The 22,368-nt window shown below is 35.9% G+C and overlaps 1 protein-coding gene across 8 annotated transcripts in view; it reads left to right on the top strand.

Annotated features, from left to right (window-relative positions):
• Positions 1-22,368, top strand: part of LOC150086018 (uncharacterized) — a 576,308-nt gene that overhangs the window by 215,834 nt on the left and 338,106 nt on the right. For 6 of the 8 annotated variants that reach the window (XR_016546983.1, XR_016546984.1, XR_016546986.1 and 3 more), the window contains exon 10: positions 13,657-13,833. The exons of the other annotated variants lie outside the window; for them this stretch is intronic. Coding sequence is in view for 1 of the 6 variants with exons in the window: in XM_090374334.1 (XP_090230460.1) it covers positions 13,657-13,833 (177 nt within the window). In the remaining 5 variants the exon portion in view is untranslated. The remainder of the gene's footprint in view (positions 1-13,656; positions 13,834-22,368) is intronic. 8 annotated transcript variants of the gene reach the window in all.

Below are 22,368 nucleotides of genomic sequence, written 5' to 3'. Positions count from 1 at the left end.
CACCTATCTTAGCTCTCATACATATATTTTTTTATTCCAATAAGGGTTTAATTAGCTTTATTTGCCAGAAATTTCTTACAGTATTTTGTCTAACTTTTAACTTTATCACGGCATTCCAAATTTCCTGCGTTTATAGATCTCACATTGAAACTCACACAAAGATTATTAAATTTTTGCTTGTTCTTCATCTAAAGCCATGTTAGCACCAGAAATGCCACTTAGCTTTCAAGTAAGAAGGTTTCTATATCAAATGTTTGTTGGAAAATGAGAGCTTTTTGATTTTTGGCATCAGTTATAATTTTTTATTTGCTGAATACAAGATGATGGTCATTTCCTGTCTCAGATCCCTTTGTTTTTACCCTTAGACCTCTTCTGTAATGATATAGTCAGTCATTCTTTTCTTGTTTCTATTGTGTTCTCTTCACATAAATTTGTGGATTTCCATGTGGTGGCCTTCTGTGACATGTACATATAATTACATTTTCAAGATCATTTAAAAAAAAAGAATAAATAAAAGGGAAAAAAAAAAAAGAAATTATAATGCATTGATTTTTGTACATATTGCATTAATCTTCCACTAGGTGCTGTCATCTCTTATCTGGGTTTCTAAGTAATTGTAGAAAGAATTTATAATTGATGGCAGCACAAAAATTCTAATTTGAATTTAAAAAAGCAAAAATTATTTGAAATTCAGATCCCAAAGTTGATGTAATTGAATCAAGCCATACATAAATAAGTAACGTGGTCAAGAAGTTCCAAGGTGGGTCACATAGCACTGCACTCAATAAATGCAGCATGATATGTTGTCAATTGAAAGTTTTAACATACATTTATATGTGTAGAAGGGTACTTATACAGTACATGTTTGGTTGCTATGTGCATATGAAATTCATTTATTTTATCACAGTTTCTGAATATGAAAAATGTGAAATCTGGAATATTGCACAAACATTAAATTTTGCCAATGCCTGGAGAAATCTACTTCAAAAGTGCTTGAAATGGCTGATCAAGTTTATGAATAGCATTCTGTTTTGATTGGCATTCTAGATTTAAAAAAAGGAAGAGAAAGTTTGGCAGACGATGTTGGGCGCCGACCGGGCTAGCCGAGTGGGTAAAGTTCCTGCCCGGCAACCCAAAGGTCGCGGGTTCGATTCCCGCCTCGGGCTTGGATCAAAGTACTGCAAAAACCTTGGGAGGTGCAATATGGCCACAGAAGCCGATGCGCCAACAACTACCAAATCAAAAAAAAAACGATGTTGGGCTTTCTGATCTGTAACTGCTCCTATTCCCAGAAAAATCGAAACAGCTGAACACCTTGCATTAGAACTGCTACAACTTTTTATTAAACCTGCAGAAGCTTCAAAGTTTCACATAGAAGTTGTCATGAAATTTTAAGCAATGATTTGAACATGTAAGGTTGCTCAGCATTTGGTACCTTGGATACTTACCGGTGATCATTACAATAAGCAAATTGACAATCTGGCAATCTCATGATACCACCTCATGACAGTCTATTGTTCCTAGAGTTAATCGTCATTGGAAATGTGACTTGATGCTTCCTCTTTGACTCACAAAGCAGGAATCATTGACTTGGGAATTGCCTTATTCACTGCAATCAAAAAAATTTCTGCAAGTGAGAAATTTTTTATAGGCTATCAGTACTGCACTTAGGATTCATTTCCCAAGGTGTCACTGTGAATAGGGAAAAATACAGGTGTTGCACTGTCTATGAGAGGCAATTTGGCAAAAACATTCAGAATGATGGACAATGAAAGATTTGAAGTTGTGGCGCAACAGCAAACTTGCATACCACTCATTTCTCGTGCAACAAAAAAATTAGTAGTGTTGTGCACAGCCCCTTACTTGCCTGACTTCTTGCCATGCAATTTTTTTTCTTTTTATGATGAACAATGTTTATTGAGCTTCCACTTTAGCAGTGAACAAGCGCTTATTGATGCAGCGTACAATGAAAAAACATTAGTGCAGTTTTATCATTGTTGTACATTGATATGATCCAGTGGAAGTGTTAAAATCAGACAGTATTATAAAAGAAAAGACTCTCTCTGCACTATTCAGCCAGAGCAGTTCCTGTTTAGGTTTAATTTGCATAATATGTGAATCTGTGAACTTTTTTGGCTCTGTCACATAAATTCTGTTTGTTCTAACTTTAATCCTGAAATAAACAGGTGTATGGTAAAACTCTCATTGGTCATTGGCTAAGCAATGCAGTGGTACTTGGGAAACTGACCAATGAGAATTTTACTCAGTGATTTATATTTTTTTGTCAGGATTTAATTCGATTAGTAGAGAATAGATGTTGAGCATATTATTGCATCAAAACAAAAGTAGCTGAGTTTTTATGGTTTTTTTAAAAATTCTAATTTGATTTTTAATATATAGTTTTGATTTGCATCAGAATTGCCATTGGTGGTGCGCGCACACTCTCTCTCTCTCTAGCTAAAGAATTCCTATTACTTTAATCGGTGGTGCGCTCTCTCTCTCTCTCTCTCTCTCTCTCTCTCTCTCTCTCTCTCGCGCGCGCTAAAGAATTCCTATTACTTTAAGCTTTTTTCTTTGCTGCTCTTGCTTGATGCATAATTTTATTTTAATTTAAAAATACAATAACCACTAAGACTTATATAATACTGTTACACTTTTCTGCCAATGGCAGTATGTACCACTCTATTACATTTTTGACTTTCTAAATGCTTAGCTAAATACAAAAATCAGTGATTACGACCTCCAAACTATTTATTTACTACAATTTAAGACACTTCAATTAACTACGAAATACTACGTGCCAAAATTATCAATAACAAAGACTCTATGAGTATTAAGTTGTAACTTATGAAATCCTTCACTAATTCAAAATTAAGCTAACGTGATTAGGTCAATTAAAACTATTTATTAAACACAATTTAGTATTATAATTAATTTAAAAAAAGAAAAAGAAAAGAAAAAAAAAAGCACAATCAAAATTTTCCAAAAACTTAATCCATATTCAGGAGTAGGAATTTTCTGTAACAGCACACACTCTTCTTGATACAGAATTACTCTGCAGATTTTTCATTTCCAATGTAACACATATGATATGGCCTAGGGATAATACCCCTTTCAATTTAGAAAGCAGTAAAGAGTAATAAAAGAGCTTAGTTTATTAAAAACTAAAATCATCAATTTTTTTATAAACTCGTTTAAGTTCTTTTATTTTATTAATCTTTATTTTTTTTTTATATTTGTAACTCCTAAGAAATAACATTTACAACATTTACTGTTACTGATACAGTCAAAAAATATGAGCAAAAACACTGCCTTCTTTGTCACAATTATAAAATACCATTGAGAGACAAGTACAGAGACCATGTCATGACTATGTCTTGTGGCATACTATATCATGTAGTACGCCACAACATTTGTGGCAGACTTTACCACAAGGAGTAAGTTGAAAGAGCGAGTGTTTTACACATAAAATTAAAAAAACTTTAGTGCAATTTTATCAATGTTTCCATTGAAGTGATTTGTATGTTGGTACAATCCAGTGGAAGTGTTAAAACCAGACAGTATTATGAAAGAATAAAAGAACTGATGTATGGTGGTCCTTGTTTTGGGAACTGACATTTGTACAAGGAAACATGAAATATAACAACTTATCCCAAGTTATCCTTGGCATTTTATGATTTCTCATAGCAATGCTGTGTGTCAGAGAAAATTTAATCAGTTTGGGGTGGGGGAACTGAATTCAGATCTATTTCTGGTGAAGCTTTGGAAGTGCCCTTGACAGCCAAGTCTAAACAACAGTGACGTTGAAACAGAACTTGGAGTGAGCATTGCTGAAGATGTGCAAAATCTTCAACAGTATCTTCTAGCAATCAAAATCATTTGATGTCTTATTTATAGGTAATTGAAACAGAAATTCACATACGAAAAATCCTAGGTAAGGTAATATTTGAAAGCATATGATACTGGTAAATGATCCTATGGCTGTATTTTAATAAATATGTTTTCAGTGAAATTTCATTACTTCGTAATATGGAATTAAAAAAAAAAACTTTTTCCGAAAAAAATTCTTGTTTACTTCTTACTTTTTGTGAAGATACCCTGCCTTTTCCAAACAAGCTCCCTTTTTTTTTTTTTTTTTTTTTTGCTGAAACATCTCTTTAACTTCCTCCTGCTTACAGTTATATGATCTAGAGCTTTTCAAGACAAAAGTTGTCAGATGTGCATTTATGTTGAAAATTTTTAATTTTTGCAAAATTTCATAAAGAAAGTTCACTCTAGAGTCAGCCCCTCTTAGAAAATTCTCAGTAAATGTTTGAGTACATGGCTTGTACAAAATTGTAGCAGCCTTGTCTTCAGCTAATTCTGTTCTGTCTTTGCCATGCCATTCATTTCTGCTGCTCTCTCTCTCTCTCTCTCTTTTAATCACAAATTTTATCAGTAAATTATCTTAGATTTTTACCCATGTAACTCATAAGTGGAAGACAGTCAATACTATCTTCTATTGTAGTTTTTGCTTATAATTTCACAGAACCAGCTAGCTAAGATACTGAGCCTTTTGCCATTATTAATGAACATACACAACTTTTTTTTTTTTTTAAATGGAAATCTTAAACATGACAGTTTAAAGTTAAATAACCCTTCCCTTGATGAAATAACCCTTCCTTTTCTTCATTCCATTGGAAAATTTCATAGAGGTTAGCATTTAAGGCTTTGGTGGTTGACATTTGAGAAATTGTAACTGTGTAGGACAAGGTTTCTCAAACTGGAAGATGGAATGTAGTGTGCTATAATCAGCAGAGCTGTGAATAGGATTTCCAGTTAGTGGAAGAAGATTGTTATGTTAATATAGAATAAGAAAGGGGTGGGAGAAAGAACTAAACCTTGGGGAACACCAGCATTAGTGGAGAAATTACAAGACAGAAAAGCTTCTACCATTCACAGTGAGTGGTTGAATGTAAAACATTCAACACTCTGAAAGACAAGAGCTTTTTAGAAGGCTTTTATGCTAAACATGATCAAAAGCCTATGAAATGTCAAGAGTAACTGCTTGTTTCACCAAAATTTTCTGTTTCATAGAGAATTTTGGTGAATTCGTTCAAAGATGAGTAAAATAAGCCAGTATATCACCAGTGCATTGACACTGATAGAATCCATATTACTGATCAATGTTTTGATAGAAGGTTTCAAGATAGTTTTTAAGAGTTGCCAGCTAATGGATTTCTTCATTACTTTGGTATGAGTAGTATGAGTAGCGAAAAGGATAATGGGGAACTAATTGGATGGGAAGGATTTGTTACTCTTTATTATTAACTGGCTGGATATGAACAACTTTCCAAGCAAAAGAAAAAACACTGGGGAAATAAGGAATTGTAAAAAGCCAACTCAGAACAGGCATAAGCCTGCACATCTTTTGAGAACAACAGGAGAAATGTCATCAGGATCTGCAGCTTTTTTGATCAAGATTGTCCAGAATTTTTCTGACATCTCTCTCTGTTGGAAGGCCACAGAAAGACCTACCATACCTCCTAGAGTGTATGAGTATGGTTGGTGGCAGTTTATGTAGATCACCAAACAAGAGTTAGAAGAAAGTTAGGATGCTAGCAAGTTTGCTTTACCTTAGGATGCAGTAAAACCATCAGGTTGTAACAGGTGGGAGTATAGATGAATATTAGATGCAGCCGATAGCTTTGGTATGAGACCAGAATCCTCTACTACCATTTTAGTAAGAAGCAAGTTTTCTACTCAGAGCCTGTTCAGAATCAAGTTTGGTTTTATTAATGACTATTTTCAAATTGTGTGATTTGGTGTAGGCAGAAAATTAGGCTGGAGATTTGGATGCAAGCCATTGTGATATGCAGCATTCTTACCTTGTACAGGCTGTACAAAGTAAGAATGTTGCATATTTGTACACATTCATTAGAAAATCAAGGTTTAATTTAAGATGAGATTTTAAGGTAGAATGTGTAATACACAATTTCATCCCTACAAGAACCATTTCACAGACACAATCTGAGCAAATGTGTTTGAAAGATTTATGACAGTAATCTATCAAAGAAAAGAAGAAAAGCAATCTCACAGATCATTCCATTTTACCTTCTTTTAATGGCATATGACACAAGGCTGAGAATGGCCATAAGAGAGAGACTCTTCATTGGAGAAGAGGCTATCACCAAGTTGTGATCAGAGGTGTGTGCAGAACCAGAGAAGATATCTGCAGATAAAAGAACCACTGGGTGGCAGTGTGATTTTGGATTTACTTAAAAATGTAACTACCATCAAGGGAAGGGTTTTTGCATCATAAAGGTAACTACAGTCTCAGACAGTTTTTCAATTCTATACAGTGGTACCAACTGATGATGTTACCACCAGAAAGTTCTAAATGAAAAGCATTCAAGAAATTAAAAATAGAATCTACCAGGCTTTTCATATCAGCTAAGAAATACGATTCAAGGTATAGATGGATGTAAGATGAACTGGTGGGACTTGTGGCAGGAAAAGAAAAAAAAAAGCATGGGATGCATATAAATTATCAGGCGATATAGAAGCTTATGGTAGGTATAAACTAGTTTATAATCAAGTCACAAAGGAGGTTAGGCAAACAAAAGCAGATTACAAGAAATCTTTGGCAAAGGATGCAAAGAAAAACAGTAAAGACTTCTTTATTTATGTAAACACTAGAAGGAAGCAGATGAATCAGATTGGTTCACTTGATATCAATGATTTGACTGTTGATGATCCTGCTAAGTTTTCTGAGAAACTGAATGAGTATTTTACATTTACATTGACACACGAAGAATTCTTTAGGGAAGGGGTTTCCAGAAGTTTATCAAACTTTAACAGAGAACTGAATGATTTTCTAATAACGGAGAGGAAAGTGGAATAGGAATTGTTGGATGGGATCTATCCAGATATATTAAGAAAGGAAGCAAACTGTTAGCCAAAATTATGAGAGCATTCCTTGGATTCAGAGGAGATCCCCACAAACCGGAGATGTGCAAATGTGTCTACAATTCACAAAGGGGGATCAAAGGGTGACAGATGTAATTACAGAATTGTTAGTTTAACTTCTGTTCCAGGGAAAATAATGAAGTCACTAGTAAAAGAAATAATGTAGGATCATCTGGATAGGCATGAAGTTATACTTCAGATTTCAGCATGGGTTTGTTAAGGGGAAATCATGTCTGACCAGTTTTATTGGATACTATGATGTGGTCATAAAGGAACTGGATGCAAAATATAATTTTATCATATACTTGAATTTCAGGAAAGATTTTGATACTGTTGTACATGAAAGACTTGTACAAATTGGAGCAGTGTGGCATTAAGGGCAAGTAGTAGTTGCTATGGATAAAGGGATGCTTGAGTCGGAGAGACAGGCAGTGGTAATCAGTGGACACTGCTCTTCGTGGACTAATGTTATTAGTGGAGTCCCCTAGGGTTTGGTGTGGGGCCGTTGTTGTTTTCAATATTTATCAGTGATATTGATGAATGCATAATAGGCTTAATGTCAAAGTTTGCAGATGAGACAAAGGTTGGCAGGGTGGTTAATGACAGAAATGATGGTATGCTACTGCAACATGATCTAGAAAAGTTAGGCAGATGGGCTGAGAAATGGCAGTTGAAGTTTAACATTGACAAATGCAGAGTACTGCATACAGGTAGCAGTAATTCTAGGGTAACGTACCAGCTGTGTGGTTATACTATGTTCAGGGTAGTGGAAAATGAAAATTACCTGGGGGTGATTGTGCAGTTGGATATGAAGTTCTCTGAGCAGTGCAGACAGGCTGCCAGGAGAGGTCATGCAGTTTTGTCATGATATACAGGATTTTTCTAGCAGGGATAAGGAGGTGATTATCCCATCAATGGAGAATGAAATGATAGGGGCAACAAATCAGTTTGACAGAATAAGCCATAGGAGATCAGAAAGAGAAGATTTCTAAATTAAGAAGTCTCTGATAAGTAATATCCTAGTGAACATAGACCCAAATACAACCCTTTAAGTGAAAATGAATCTTAGAGCAAATGAATCTTAATTAAGGCAACTGAGATTTATAGTATTTGAGGCAATTCATAATTGGGTTTCTGTTGGAAAAAGTAAATAGGGACTGGCAAACAAGAATACCAGTAGCCTTAATCTCTTTCTCACAAACAAACCTTCAAAGTACACAGTTAATGTTGTTGGCCCTCTAGGTACCTCAGATCACAACTCTGCTGATGGATGGTGTCTTTTCTAGTTGAGCATGTCACTAATTTTCTGATTTCTTTGGCACTAAGTTAATGCAAAATATTATGATCTGTGTGATTTCTATTCTTGTTTTTCTTTGTTGGATTACTGTTTTCAATCTTCCATTCCTACTATTTGATCAGATCATGTCAATGAAATTGTTGTTATGAGGGAGGAAGTTCTTTATTACTCGTTCCACCCAAAAATCTCTGTCTAAATTTTCCAATCCTTTTCTCTACCTAAGTTTTTCAATAAATATGCCAAGCTGTTTAAGATAAGAGAACATAGCATATCACAATTGGCTTGTATCCAGATCTCAACTTAATTTCTACTTATGCAATAACAGTTGTAAAAAATTATTAATAAATCCAAACTCAGTTTTGAATAGGCTAAGAATAGGAAACTTGCTTTTTGTCCAAATGTTAGTTGAGCCTTCTGATATTTGGTCAAAGCTGTTGGCCACAACTTCTGCCCATCCATACTCCACCTCCGATACAACCTGACAGTTCTGTTAAATCTAAAGCTGACATATTAGCACCTTACTTTTCCTTTAACTTTTTCATCAGTGATCTTGGTAAATCTCTTACCTTAACACACATTCCACTCAGTGTCTCCCATGGTTCTTTACAGAAGGATATCAGAAGAACCTTGAATAATCTTGATGTCTCCAGGTCCTGATGACATTTCTCCATTTGTTCTGAAAACCTGTACTCCTGAACTTTCTCCTGTTTTGTAACTTTTTACACTCTCTTATTCTGCTTTTTCCTTCTACATGGAAATTTGCTCATATTCAGCCATTTTTAAAATATGTGACAATCCCTCCCTTCCATTATTGTCCAGTTGTGCTTACCTCAACTCTTTTAAAAGCAAGAGAACTCCACCAACATTTAAACTATCTGAACCTTCCATCTGATCAGTGATTGCCAATACGGATTGCCTGTGTTAATTAACTAATGATATCTTGGGTTATGTTACTCATCTTTGGACAAATTCAATTTGAAAAATTTGTAACTTAAGCTGTTGCTGTAGAAAATTCCAAGGCTTTTGATTGTGTTTGGCATAACAGTCTAAGCCAGCTCCCATCCTATTGAATGTTGGCTGTTTTTTTGCAATTGTGTAACTGATTTTTCTCTCTGAGTGCTCAATGTGGGTGATCGTAGATGGCTCTGTCTTCTAACATCTCAACTAATGCTGGTGTTCCCAAGGTACAGTTCTTTTCTCAACTAACTTTACTTATATATTAATTATCTGCTTTCTCTGACTGAATTCTGTCTATAGTTTTTCCCATTATAGCACACTACATTCTATTATTTGTAAAACCTCTGTCTACAGTTTCAACCTCTTGAATATCTACTGCCAATTCCTTAAATTCTGATCTCCAGGTAATTCTTCAACTCAGTGAAGAAAGCTGAGTTAACTTCTGTCCTTCTAAAATTCGGTCTGAAATATCGCTTCCTCTGTCAAAAAACTGGATCTTTTATGCTCTTTGAATTATGTTTTCTTATGAATACAGCAACCTCACACTCTCAACAATTATTTCAGTGGGTACCATTGTAAGTCAAACTGTTATTTTCCATAGACAATGCTATCAATGGCAATTTCACCATGAAAATCCAATTCACACCCTAAAAATACAAAAATTGATTACAAACATGAGAAAAATTTTACTAAACACACAGTTATGTCTTTACTAATATTTATTCACCAAAAGCAAAACTGAATCTGAAAATAAAGTACAGAAAGTAATTTAGTTTCTTAAGCACAGTGTTACTTGTGGTAGGTGCAAAGCACAAGAGAGGAGGCGAACAGGGCTGCATTAAGTTCATCTGGATTTTCATAATACTGTCTTTCAAGGGGGGAGGAAGCAGATTAGAGAATTTCTTTGAGGTGACATTTATTTCAGATGGAGGGTTCTTCCCAATGGATTGGACTGACTGAGGCATCTTAAAATAAGAATTCAGTATTAGAAAAGAGTCCTCGAGTGTAGTGTCAGGATTAAACATGATAATGAAATATTTGCCTCTGCTGACTTAGAATTATTTATTAAAATAAATGATACAAAATTGGAAATTAAAAATATAAATAAATATATACAACAATTTAAAATCACTGGCTGGATATACAATAAAATAAAATAGGATTATATGCAATTAAAATATAAAATAAAATAACCAAATAAAAGTCCTAAAACATACATGCAGTGTATATAAAATAATAGAAGCTTTTGAGGTGGTGGGCTTGTTCTTCAGCTTGATAAGATCAACAATAGTGAACCAAATATATATTGTAAAGGAAAATGCCATGTATGTATGAACAATCCATACTTGTGCATTGAGTATAGTGGGAGAAAAGGAAAGGGGGGGGGAAAAGCAGGAGAGGAGTAAGAGAAATAGAAGACATTAATCATCAGGCTGTATTGCTGTTGTAATGCTTAGCAGCTCTATTGTTAACTTGCCACCTCCCATCGTGCTGTAAAACAGTGGCCTCCATAATAAGGTGAATGCAGGTCCCATTATTACAATTGATGGTGACACTTTCCATTATTATGTGGAATGCCTTTAACCATGGAAGGTGGCATGTATCATGAGCATAATCCAATTAGATAACTCCGATAACTTTGGCATACTCTATTCACTATCAATAACAGAAACACGATATGAGCGTACGCAACATCTACACAGCACTGGCTGTGCTGTGTAAATGCCCCTAAGCCATGTGCAGAATTATAATTTGTAAACTGACTCCAGCACATAGGTTTTTTTTCTAAACTGAAGTTACTAAATGACAACCATTACGTCGAATTAAAACATCCAAAAATGGAAGAGCATTATCCATCTCCATAGTAAAATCAATATATGGAGATAAAGAATTAAGATACTGGAGGAGCATGACTCTGATTCCCGTAAAACAATTGCAAATACATCATCAACATACCTACGACAGTCTGACAGTAATGGGCAAACTTGCAAATAAATCCTCTTCAAAAGTCTCCATAGTAATATTTGCTATAGAGTCACTAACCAGTGTGCCCATAACAATGACCTGAATTTGCTTATATAAAGAACTGCCATACTTGATAGCACAGTTATTCAAGGCCTGACATATATCGTCAGTGGAGAGTGAGGTCATACTGCTCAACATGGAATCCCTGTCCAACAACCGCCTAAATAATGTAATGACAGGATTAATTGGAATAGATGTGAACAGGGTGGCCCACTTCAAAGGAAACCATGGCCTCAGTCTCCATAATATTAAGCTCCCTAACAACTCCCAAAAAGTGAATACTACTTTTAACAGTATAGTCTGTGGTACTGATAAGGAAGGGGCAAGCAAATTAGATAAGTACTTGGAGAATTCATGTCGGGGTGGGGCATAGCAGAATGACTGGTTTATGATCTTAGGTAAACTATAAAACCTGGGAAATTGGCAACCTGATGCATCACGTCTCCACTGCACAGATTTACTAATCTTTTCTAGAAACCATGAATACACTAGTTTGTTCACATGAGACTCCAAACGTTTCAATATTCCAATATAGGAACCACCAATAGACTCGTAAACCCATGTGTCCTGTAGTAAATTCAAAACCTTCTGAACATAATTCCTTCCCTCTATTCAAAACCATAGTGACATCCTTTATCAGCTGATAAAATCAGAAGATGCTGTTCTTTACACAGAGAAATGAGGCATCCTGTGGCCGAGACAAATTGTAGATCATGGATTGTGCATGCTGCAAAGGCCACTGTTGATCATACTTCAATCACTGTCTCTGAAATGTGAGCAATCACATTCCCCCACCCCCATAACAAGTTAAGTAACCAAGGGTTTTCTCAGAATCACTGCAAAATTTATTCCCAAGAACAGAATCCCCTGTTGGTCCATTTCAGTTCCTTGTTACTCAAATTGAAGACAGATTATCAGTGTTGACCGATTCATTCCTTTCTTCCACATGAGAACCACTCATCTGGGAGACTAAAACCTGAAACTTTTTGTTTTCATATGTGATATCTATCCAAAACACACACTGCCTGTGTGCACAACACCTGGGTTAACAGAATAAAAGTTCCATAGTTCATTAAACCTCTAAGTGACTGAATGCCTCTAGTGTTAGTGTAAGACAAATTGGACAATCTCCAATGAAAAACTCTAATCCATATACTTAAAAATATTCAATCCATATCAATGGCATGTCCATTGCGTACATGAATCGGAGAAGGGGCAGCTCATATCAAAATCTTTTTGGAATAGTTTGGACTGTCGTACAGTGATGAGCGAATCTATCACGAGCTTCCATTAGATATAACCTTTGCAATGTTTTAACTGCCAGAGACCTCAGGACCATGTAATAAACGAATATTAAAGAGTTCTTGGATGTCAGGATTAAACAAGATAACAAAATATTGTCTTTGCTGACATCAGATGGTTTATTAAAATAAATGATGAAATGAAATTAAAAATGTAAATAATTACATATGAGAATTTTAAATCACTGACTGTGTACAATAAAATAAAATAAAATAAAACAGGATTATACACAATTAAAATATAAAATAAGACAACCAAATAAAAGTGCTTAAACATACCTGCATATAAGCTAACACTACATATAAAATAACATGAAATGCTTTCAAGGTGGTGGACCGTTTCTTCAGCTTGATAAGATAAACGACAGTGAACCAAATATATATTAAGGAAAATCCCATGCATATTCAAACAATCCACACCTGTATAGTGGGAGGGAAGGGGGAGAAGGAATAAGAGAAACAGGTGTAATCATCACACTCTGTATTACTGTTGTAATGCCTAACAACTCTATTGTTAACTTTCTTTCATCGTGGTGCTAAACAGCGACTTCCATAATGGAGTGAATGTGGAACCTGGCATTACAATTAATGGGGGGACCCACCGTTGCTATATGGAAGGCCTCTAACCATGGAAGATGGTGTGTTATCACAAGCATAATCCAGAATTTCAATGTTAGACAGGGGGAGTCATAGTGGAAGTGCGATTGCTATATGAAATGCCATCACATTCATTGTCCACTCTTTGATTTCAGTTTCACATGCAAATTGTTTTTTTTTTTTTATATATATATCTGCCTCTCTTGATTTAAAAAAAAAAAAACAAACAAACATACACCTTTTGAGATGGTTTTTAGATGCAAATTATATATGCCCTCACCTATGCAGGGGTTGTGGGGATCACATACTTTTTATGACAAAATTGCAGCAACTTTATACACATAAAATGCAACTACTTGTTTAATTTCTGTATTAACATGTTTAATAGAGATGATCTATTAATTTGCTACTATTTATTACATAACCCTCCTATGAAACATTATCAGAAATGGTTACTGTGAACTTTTCTGGAACATAAAATCTTTTACCTCCAATCCTTTATTGGATTAATTGTGACTGTTTTTCATACAGCATTCCACTGGAACGAAAAAATACAGATGAATACAAAAAGCAAGAGGCCAAAGCATCTAAAATCGCTAGTGAAATAGAGAACAGTGCCAATTATAAGTCGCGCATTGCTGTAGAAAATGGAGATGAGGAAGATAAATATAGTGCAGTTGTGAGGCCTGAAAATGCTGCAAATGTAAAGTAAGAAATGTACTTTTAACTTAATATAAAATTGAATTTCAAATTTATTTTATAGATGTTTGTAATGATGATAAAGAGGAGATATAGTATCTACTTTTGTTTTTTCTTTTTAGTTATTTTTCTGAATTACTAAAGTAATAATTTAACTTCCCTTGGGTTATTGACCCTAGGAAACTAGTTAATTTTGTTTAATCTTGAATTTATTAATTTGTCCCTCCACAACTTTTCTGTTTAAAAAAAGTTGTACAGTACAGATTAAGAAAGAAGACCAAATTTTAATTCACGTCAGTGGTTTTCAATCTTTTTGCTATAGTGGAATGCTATCAGTAACACTTGATTCAAAGTTCAGTAGAAATTGAATTGTAACTTTAATGCATTAGAATATAGTCCATGACAGTTAATAAAATGTCACTTCACTGTGCTATCTAGTAGTTCCTATATTTGGAAATGAACTGTAAAAGGCAATTGTCATCATCCCCCATCCTACAATACTCATGTCTGTGCACTAAACATGAATTTTAGTATTCCGTCAGTATGGTTTTGACTTTTTATCATGTAGATTATTGTAGCTTTGATTGTGCTAGATTAAACATCATATGAAAATCAGATGAGTGTGTTTTCATTTTTATCTCTATATGCTAATTGTCCACTTGTGTAAAATTTTTTTCAAGTTGTTGGTGTGTATTTTGCTTTTTTATGTACACAAAATATGCACCAGAAAGTTAATTTTTTAAATAATAACACAGTAGCAAAATACTGATGCCAGATATAGAAAACTTGTGTTTTTTCGTATAAGAAAAGTAGTGAGCAAGATTATTTTCATGAAAACATTTGCCTTTTTAGGTATAAGATTAATCGAAATATGTGGTGAAAGGGGTCTGAGTTAAAGATATGACATTGGCAATGGTCCAACAACACTGATGGACTGTTAGACAAAAAGAAAACAACGATGAGTTAAAGTTTGTAGCAGAGTTTTATAAAAAGGAAAAGGTCAGTCCCTAAATTATATGTATTTAGGGACTGACCTGATATTTTGCTACAATTATTGTAGCAAGATTTCGTGATGCATGATGATGATTTATTATATATAAAATATATAATCAGTTCATTATGCATCACAAAAAATATAAAATGTAATCATTTTGACACGTTTGTTGCTGAGATATTTAGCTGATCAATTTAAGAAGCTTGCTACAGTTAAGCTATGTAATAACATCACTTAAAGGATAATGTCCGTATAATTAAATGGTTGTATAAACTGAAGTAATCTATTCTACGCATGTAATAATGAATGTTTTATGAACATCACAAATTATTGTATTGTAATTTAGTTTTAATAATTGTAGTCACTGACCGAGAGTCCTTATTCCATAATTAAATTTATAAAATAACTGCCTGTACCTGACAGTTATTATTCAAACAAAACAGGTGTATACCCTCTGTCATTTGTATCTTGACCAGCATCATTTTCCTAAGAAATACTGATCATTCCCAATGTGAACAACCTTGTGTCTCAATTTTTCCAAATAGTATACACTTCTAAATCAATGAAATGAAATGTATGGCAAACATCAACTTTATTTCATATATCATGTCCAAGTTAATTTCAGTCTAAGTGATTTCAGTTTCCATGACATCAAGTCTCAATCCTGCCAATAGATCTTTGTGGAGAGTGGTTTTATGTGGAATAGTAAGTCATCCAGTAGTTTTGTTGATTCTCGAGTTTGACCTACAAACTTCTTGTTTACTACTTATACATTGTGAAGTATTGGTTAGTGGTATATCGAGTATAAAATGTTCTGACAGCCATAATATCAAATACGAAATTTCAGCTATATAACATCATTGTTTCAGACATACAATGTCAAATCTGCTTTCAGTTCAATCCATTATTGTAGTAGTAGTAGTAGATGTAAAGAAAGAAAGCTTATACAAGATTAGCCAAAAAAAACCAGCAGACATTTCACCTGTCCATCCCCTCTAAAAGTTTACTTAGTCCTTCCTTGAATGCATCCAAACTACCAACCTCTGCAACACCAGATGGGAGTTCATTCCAGCAATAAACCACCTTCTGGTCGAAGGCAAATTTCTGCACATCTGACCTGCAATCATCCTTTCTCAGTTTGAATTTATGTTCCCTCTTGTGTATAGTCCGAACAAGAGGATTTCTGTCAGAATTGGCCTTACTCAGTCCATTCAAAGCCTTAAACACCTCAATCATATCTCCTTGCAGGTGCCTAGTCTCCAGGCACCGCAATTTACAGAACTGAAACAATTTCTGGTAAGGGGTAACCATTTGTTCCTGTCACCAATCTCATTGCTTTTCTCTGCACCCATTCCAACAGAAATAAAATAAGGCCTCCAGACCTGTAACAGTACTCGAGATATGGCCTAACCATTGCCTTAATATAATTAGATTAAGAACATCTTTTTCCCTGCTGGCAAATTTCCTGTATTTCTTTAACAAAATCCCATGAGCTGCCTGGCAGATGCTCTGACTGCTCAGAGAACTTCATAACTAACTGCACAATTACCTCCAGGTCTTTTTTATTCTCCACTTCCCTGAGTTTGGTACAACCCAGGTGGTACATTAACCCCTTCATGGATTATCCTGAGATATCTTGTTTTTAGTTTTAAAAGTTATTTGGAACTACCCGAAATATCTCAGGATACAATAATACCTCCAAATTAGGACTGAAATGTAATTTCTCTGGCATTTATCTCACTAATTTTGCATTAGATAGGTAAATCCCGAGTTTTCTCCGGATTTTCTTAAGCCTGGCAGCAAACGACTGGCTTTTGTTTTATTTATATTTTAAAGCAGTGTCAGAACAGTAGAGCGCATTCCTGTGCCGCCAGTATGCAAAATATAATTTGCCGTCCTAAATGCAGAATACTGAACCCACGAAAATAATTCGCAAAAACAATATTGAAAAATATTTCGGCACCCTTTTGAACTGCCGCCCGTAAGCGACGCTTACCTCGCCTGCCCACTTTTGGTGGTCATTTGTCAGAATATAGTTAGTTCGCGATTACTGCTTGTGCGCTCCACTTGATTTTTTAAATTTATTTATATAATAATGAGTAATGAAGACTTTTTCTGTGCCTTTCTTTTAGCTCAAGCGCTAATTTATTAAAAAAAATTCTGTATAATTTGCACACTTTTTGGTGTGCCCGAGATAACTTGGGATAGCCCAAATGGGTTAATTACTCCCATGTATTTTCTATGAAAAAATTAATAAATAACACAAACTATACAATGAGTATTCGCATGATGCATACTTTTAATCTGTAAAATAAAAAAAAGTCAATCCGTTACGGCACATTTTCCGGAAAAAAATGTTCCTGGAAGTTAATCTGTGATTACTTCTCCCTATATTGAAGTACCTTGCATTTGTCAATATTATAATTCAATTGCCATTTGTCAGCCCATCTGCCTAATTTGTCTATGTCTTGTTGCAAGTAGCATATCCTGAATACTGTGATTTGCTAACTTTCCAACTTTTGTATCATCTGTAAACTTAGATGTTACCACTTTCACTGCCTTTATACCTATATGCATAAAATGGCACTAGGGGGTGATGTGTTGCTGCATTCGCATGCATCCAATCACTGTCCCTAAACATAAACGTACATTAAATTAACAGCTGCGCGGTACAGGCACATGGATTAAACACTTTACTACAGTAATGTTTGGCTTTTGTTTATAGTCTTGGCACAGTTTTATTTCTTTTTTGCTTGTGTTGATGTTAGTTTATGTGTATATGATTAAACTTTTTATAAAATTTTTTAAGATTTGTTTTGATTTATAGCTCAGCATAAAAGTAAATGTTTGCTTTTAACAGTGAATTCCAAACTTTTAATAAAGTTTGGAACAATGTTATAATTCATTGTTATAATGGAATTCAACCATTATATACAAAATTTTGGAATGCTGGGGATGTTGGAATGTCGATTTTTTTTTCAATATCCCAAAAATGATGGCACATTGAATGAGTTTTCTCATATTTTGGTGGCAGTGAACATGTTAAACATGATATGCCTTCATCAATATCATTACTAAATATTGCAAACAATATTGGGCCCAGCACTGAACCCTGGAGGACTCTGCTAATAACATTAGTGTTGGAAGAGCATTGACGAAATCATAACCACCCTTTGTCTTTCCCTACTCAACCATCCCTTTATCTATAGCAGTAACTTGCATTTAATGCCACACTACTGCAATTTGTATAGCTGCCTTTTATGTACAACAGTATCAAAAGCTTTTCTGAAATATAAGTATATGATGTGAAAATAATTTTTTCCATCCAGTTCCTTTGTTACTGCATCATAATATCCAATTAGATTGTATATGTGCGCCTCCGTAGCCAGGTGGGAAGGAGCAGCAGTGCGTAGCACACGCTTCTTGATTAAACCGGGGTTTGAGCCCGTCACCACCAAATACGGAGGATGCGGAAAGGTCAGAGAATGACCACCGCATATCCCCGGAGCAATATGGCCTTAGTTGCTAATGCTCCTAAAAACCAAATAACAACAACAACAACAGATCGTATATACAAAATTTTGGTGGTACAGACAAAGTTATCCCTTAATGTTGTCCTTAAATCCATGCTGTGCTTCATTATAAACTGCATTCCTCTCTAGATGGTCTTATATTAGTGTTAGTAAGTAATGAAAGAAGGCGAGCTTTATACTTATACTGTTTTATACAATGGAATAATCACATGATGTAAAATGGAAATATACAGGATCAGCCAAAAAGAAAAAAAAGAAGAAAAAAAAAGAAAAACCCCTTCACATTTCACCTATTCATCCCCTCTAGTAGCTTGTCTAGTTCTTCCTTGAATTTATTCAAGCTGGCCACTTCCACAACATCAGACAGAAATTAGTTTCAGCAATCAACCACCCATTGGTTAAGGTCAAACTTCTGCACATCAATTCTGCAACCATCTTTCCTCAATTTGAATTTATGTCCCCTCGTGTATGGTCTGAGCATGAGGATTAATCCCATCAACATTGAGCTTGCTCAATCCATTCAAAGCCTTCAACACCTCAATCAGATAGCCTCACAGGTACCTAGTCAATAGATGCTACAATTTGCAGAACTGAAGCCTTTCTTGGTGAGAGCATCCCTCCCTCCCTCCCTCACCAATCTCATTACCCTTTGCTGTACCCGTTCCAGCAGCTCTACGTCCTCCCTAAAATGAGGCCTCCAGATCTGTATACAGTACTCAAGATGTGGCCAGACCACTGCCTTATACAAAGGGTACTAGGTAGGAAAGTTTTGCAATATGATGCAACAATGAATCACAGGAAGCTGCTTGTTGCTGCATGTTGAGACATGCTCATACGTGCATAGTAGCCGCCGCGCCAAGTCGATGGGCTCAGTTATTCATTAGTAGTGAGAGTGTAAAGTGCTTGCGATGGCATCGTGGTCACGAAATGAGATAAGGACAGTTTTGCGGTATAATTTCGTGCGTGGTTTAACCATAGACCAGGGCTTAGAAGAAATGACTCTTGCACTAGATGATGATTGTCCTCATCGTACAACGATATTCAGGTGGTATAGAGAATTCCAAAGGGGAAATTTCACTCTGGAGGATTCTGAGAGGCTGGGAAGGCCACGAACGTCAGTTACGGAGGAAAACGTTACTGCTGTGAGGAAAATGCTTGACGAAAACAGGCGAGTGACCTACCAACAGATAGAGGATACTTTGGGCCTAAATGCACCAGCAATTCGTTCGATTCTGCAAGATCATTTGCACGTGAAGAAACTTTGTTCTCTCTGGGTGCCGCATCAACTGACTGAAGAGCAGATGACACGACGTGTGACTTGGTGTCGGGAGATGTTAAAAAAGTTTGATAAGGGACAATCTCGGTATGTGAACAACATCGTGACAGGTGACGAGACTTGGCTGTACTATTACGATCTGCCGACCAAGGCTCAAAACAAAGTTTGGGTCTTTGATGATGACGACACACCCGTAATTGTCAGAAAATCCCGATCTGTAAAGAAGAAAATGATAGCTGTATTTTTCAAATCGAGTGGAATTGTGGAACGTGTCGTTTTGGACACGCAGAAGACAGTCACAGCTAAGTGGTATACTGAACAATGCCTGCCTAAAGTCATTGGATCTATGAAGAACCTGCGGCCAAAGTCAAGAATGGACACCTGGTACCTCCATCACGAAAATGCTCCAGCTCACCGCGCCAAAGCCTGCACCGAATATTTGACCATGACAGGACTGAAACTTCTCGAGCACCCTCCCTACAGTTCAGACCTTGCTCCCTGCGACTTTGCACTGTTCCCGCATGTGAAAATGAAGCTAAAAGGGAGGCGGTTTTCCAGTGATGAGGACCTTCTACGGGCTTGGGACAACGAGTGTGCTTTACCCCCTAGTGAAACTTGGCAGAACTGGCTTAAAGATTGGTTTCGGAGGATGGAGAGGTGAATGTAGAGGAAATTACTTTGAAAAAATTAAATAAACAAAGCTGTATTGCAAAACTTTCCTAGTACCCTTTGTGCAATGGAATAATCACTTCCTTATCCCTGCTAGCAAACTTCCTGTATATCATTAACCAAACCCCATTTGCTGTCCTGGCAACCTGTCTGGCCTGTTCAGAGAACTTCATCCCCAAGGTCTTTTTCATTTTCCACCACCCTGAGTGTAGTACCACACAGTTGGTACATTACTTTAGGATTACTGCTATCCATATGCAGTACTTTGCATTTGTCAATGTTAAACCTCAATTGCTATTTCTCAGCCCAACTGTCTAATTTTTCTAGATCCTATTGCAGTAGCAAACTGTCATTACTGTTATTAACCATCATGCCAACCATTTTATCATCTGCAAACTTCAACATTAAGCCTGATATACCTTCATTAATATCAGTAAATACAGAAATATTAATAAATACAGAAAACAAGAATGGGCCTAGTACCGAACCCCGGGGAATCCATTACTATTTAACTAGTGACTCTGTTATTTTCCCTAGAACAGAAGTCACGCTAACAGGTCTATAATTACTTGCATTTCCTTTTGATCTCCTTTATGAATTTGGGATACATTTGCACATAACTATTCCACAGGAACCTCTCAATCCAAGAATACTCTCATAATCATGGCTTAAGTTTTGCTGCCTGCTTTAATATATATAAGCTGTATTTGCTGTATGATTCCTTTCGCTTCAAAGGTGGTACTTAAGCATTTGTCCACTCTGATATTCCATGTCAGAGACTTACTAATTTGGAATCTCCTCTTTTCAATCTTCTTTGGCTTAAAAATCTCTCTCTCTCTCTCTCTCTCTCTCTCTCTCTACCACATTCTGTAAATCTCTTGCCTCTATCATTTTTCCCCCAACTTCACTAATCACTTGGAACTCTTTGACTTCCTCTCTTTGAAACTTCACTTTCTCCAGTCCAACTTTTCTAACAGTGAAGTAATTTTCCTTGGTGATTTTAATGTTCACAGCTGTAGCTGGCTTCCATATGATGGTCTCATGGATCCAGCCGGTTGAGATGCTGAGGCTTTTGCAATTATTAGTGACCACACACAGATTGTTCACTGATGCTGCAATGCATTGATTCCAGCTGTAAAGAAATAAAGTTTTCTCTTGGCCTCCAGGAATGCATCCACTGCAGCAGTGACATCACTCAATGGGAAAATGGATGCCAGCCAGGTATTTTTTTTCGAATTAGGTGAAAGTCTGATGGTGCAAGATCTATGGAATATCAATATTAATGATATTGAAATTTTGCAAGATTATTTAATGAAAAAACTTTCGAGCCTACAGACCAGTAAGGCTCCTGGAGTTGATGGAATATACCCTATAATCTTAAGGGAGGTGGCAAGCGAGTGCATTGAACCATTGAGGCTAATTATGCGAGCATCACTAGACTCTGGGGAGATTCCCTTGGATTGGAAAAGTGCAAATGTATCTCCCATACATAAGGGTGGCTCTAAAAGTGAAGTTGGAAATTATTGACCTGTCAGTCTGACTTCAGTAGTAGGGAAAATCATGGAGGCAGTGATCAAGGATGGAATTCAGGATCATTTGGATCGAATTGAAAATTCTCAAGGATACTCAGCATGGTTTTGTAAAGGGAAAATCATGTTTAACAAATCTGGTTCGCTATTTCGAAAGGGTCACTCACGAGCTGGATTTAGGGAATAATTTCGACATTGTTTATTTAGATTTCACCAAAGCTTTTGACTCAGTCCCACATGAGCGGTTGATTTATAACCTGGAACAGGTTGGAATCCTTAGATGGATAGAAGGATGGCTTCAGGGCAGGAGGCAGAGGGTTGTGATAAATGGCTATTCCTCAGATCGGGTTGATGTAAGAAGTGGGGTTCCCCAAGGATCAGTATTAGGACCACTGTTGTTTTTAATTTTCATAAACGACATTGATGAAGGGATAGAGGGCGTGATGTCTAAATTTGCAGATGATGTTAAAATTAGTAGAGTAGTTAATGATCACTGTCAAGCTGAGCTTCTTCAGAGAGACCTAGATAGACTTCGGGAATGGT

This window comes from Mastigoproctus giganteus, chromosome 5 (assembly GCF_048544385.1).
Source record: "Mastigoproctus giganteus isolate SK-2022 chromosome 5, ASM4854438v1, whole genome shotgun sequence".
NCBI classification, from domain to species: domain Eukaryota; kingdom Metazoa; phylum Arthropoda; class Arachnida; order Uropygi; family Thelyphonidae; genus Mastigoproctus; species Mastigoproctus giganteus.
Note: the sequence above shows the minus strand (reverse complement) of the source record. Positions and strands in the feature narration are given on the sequence as shown.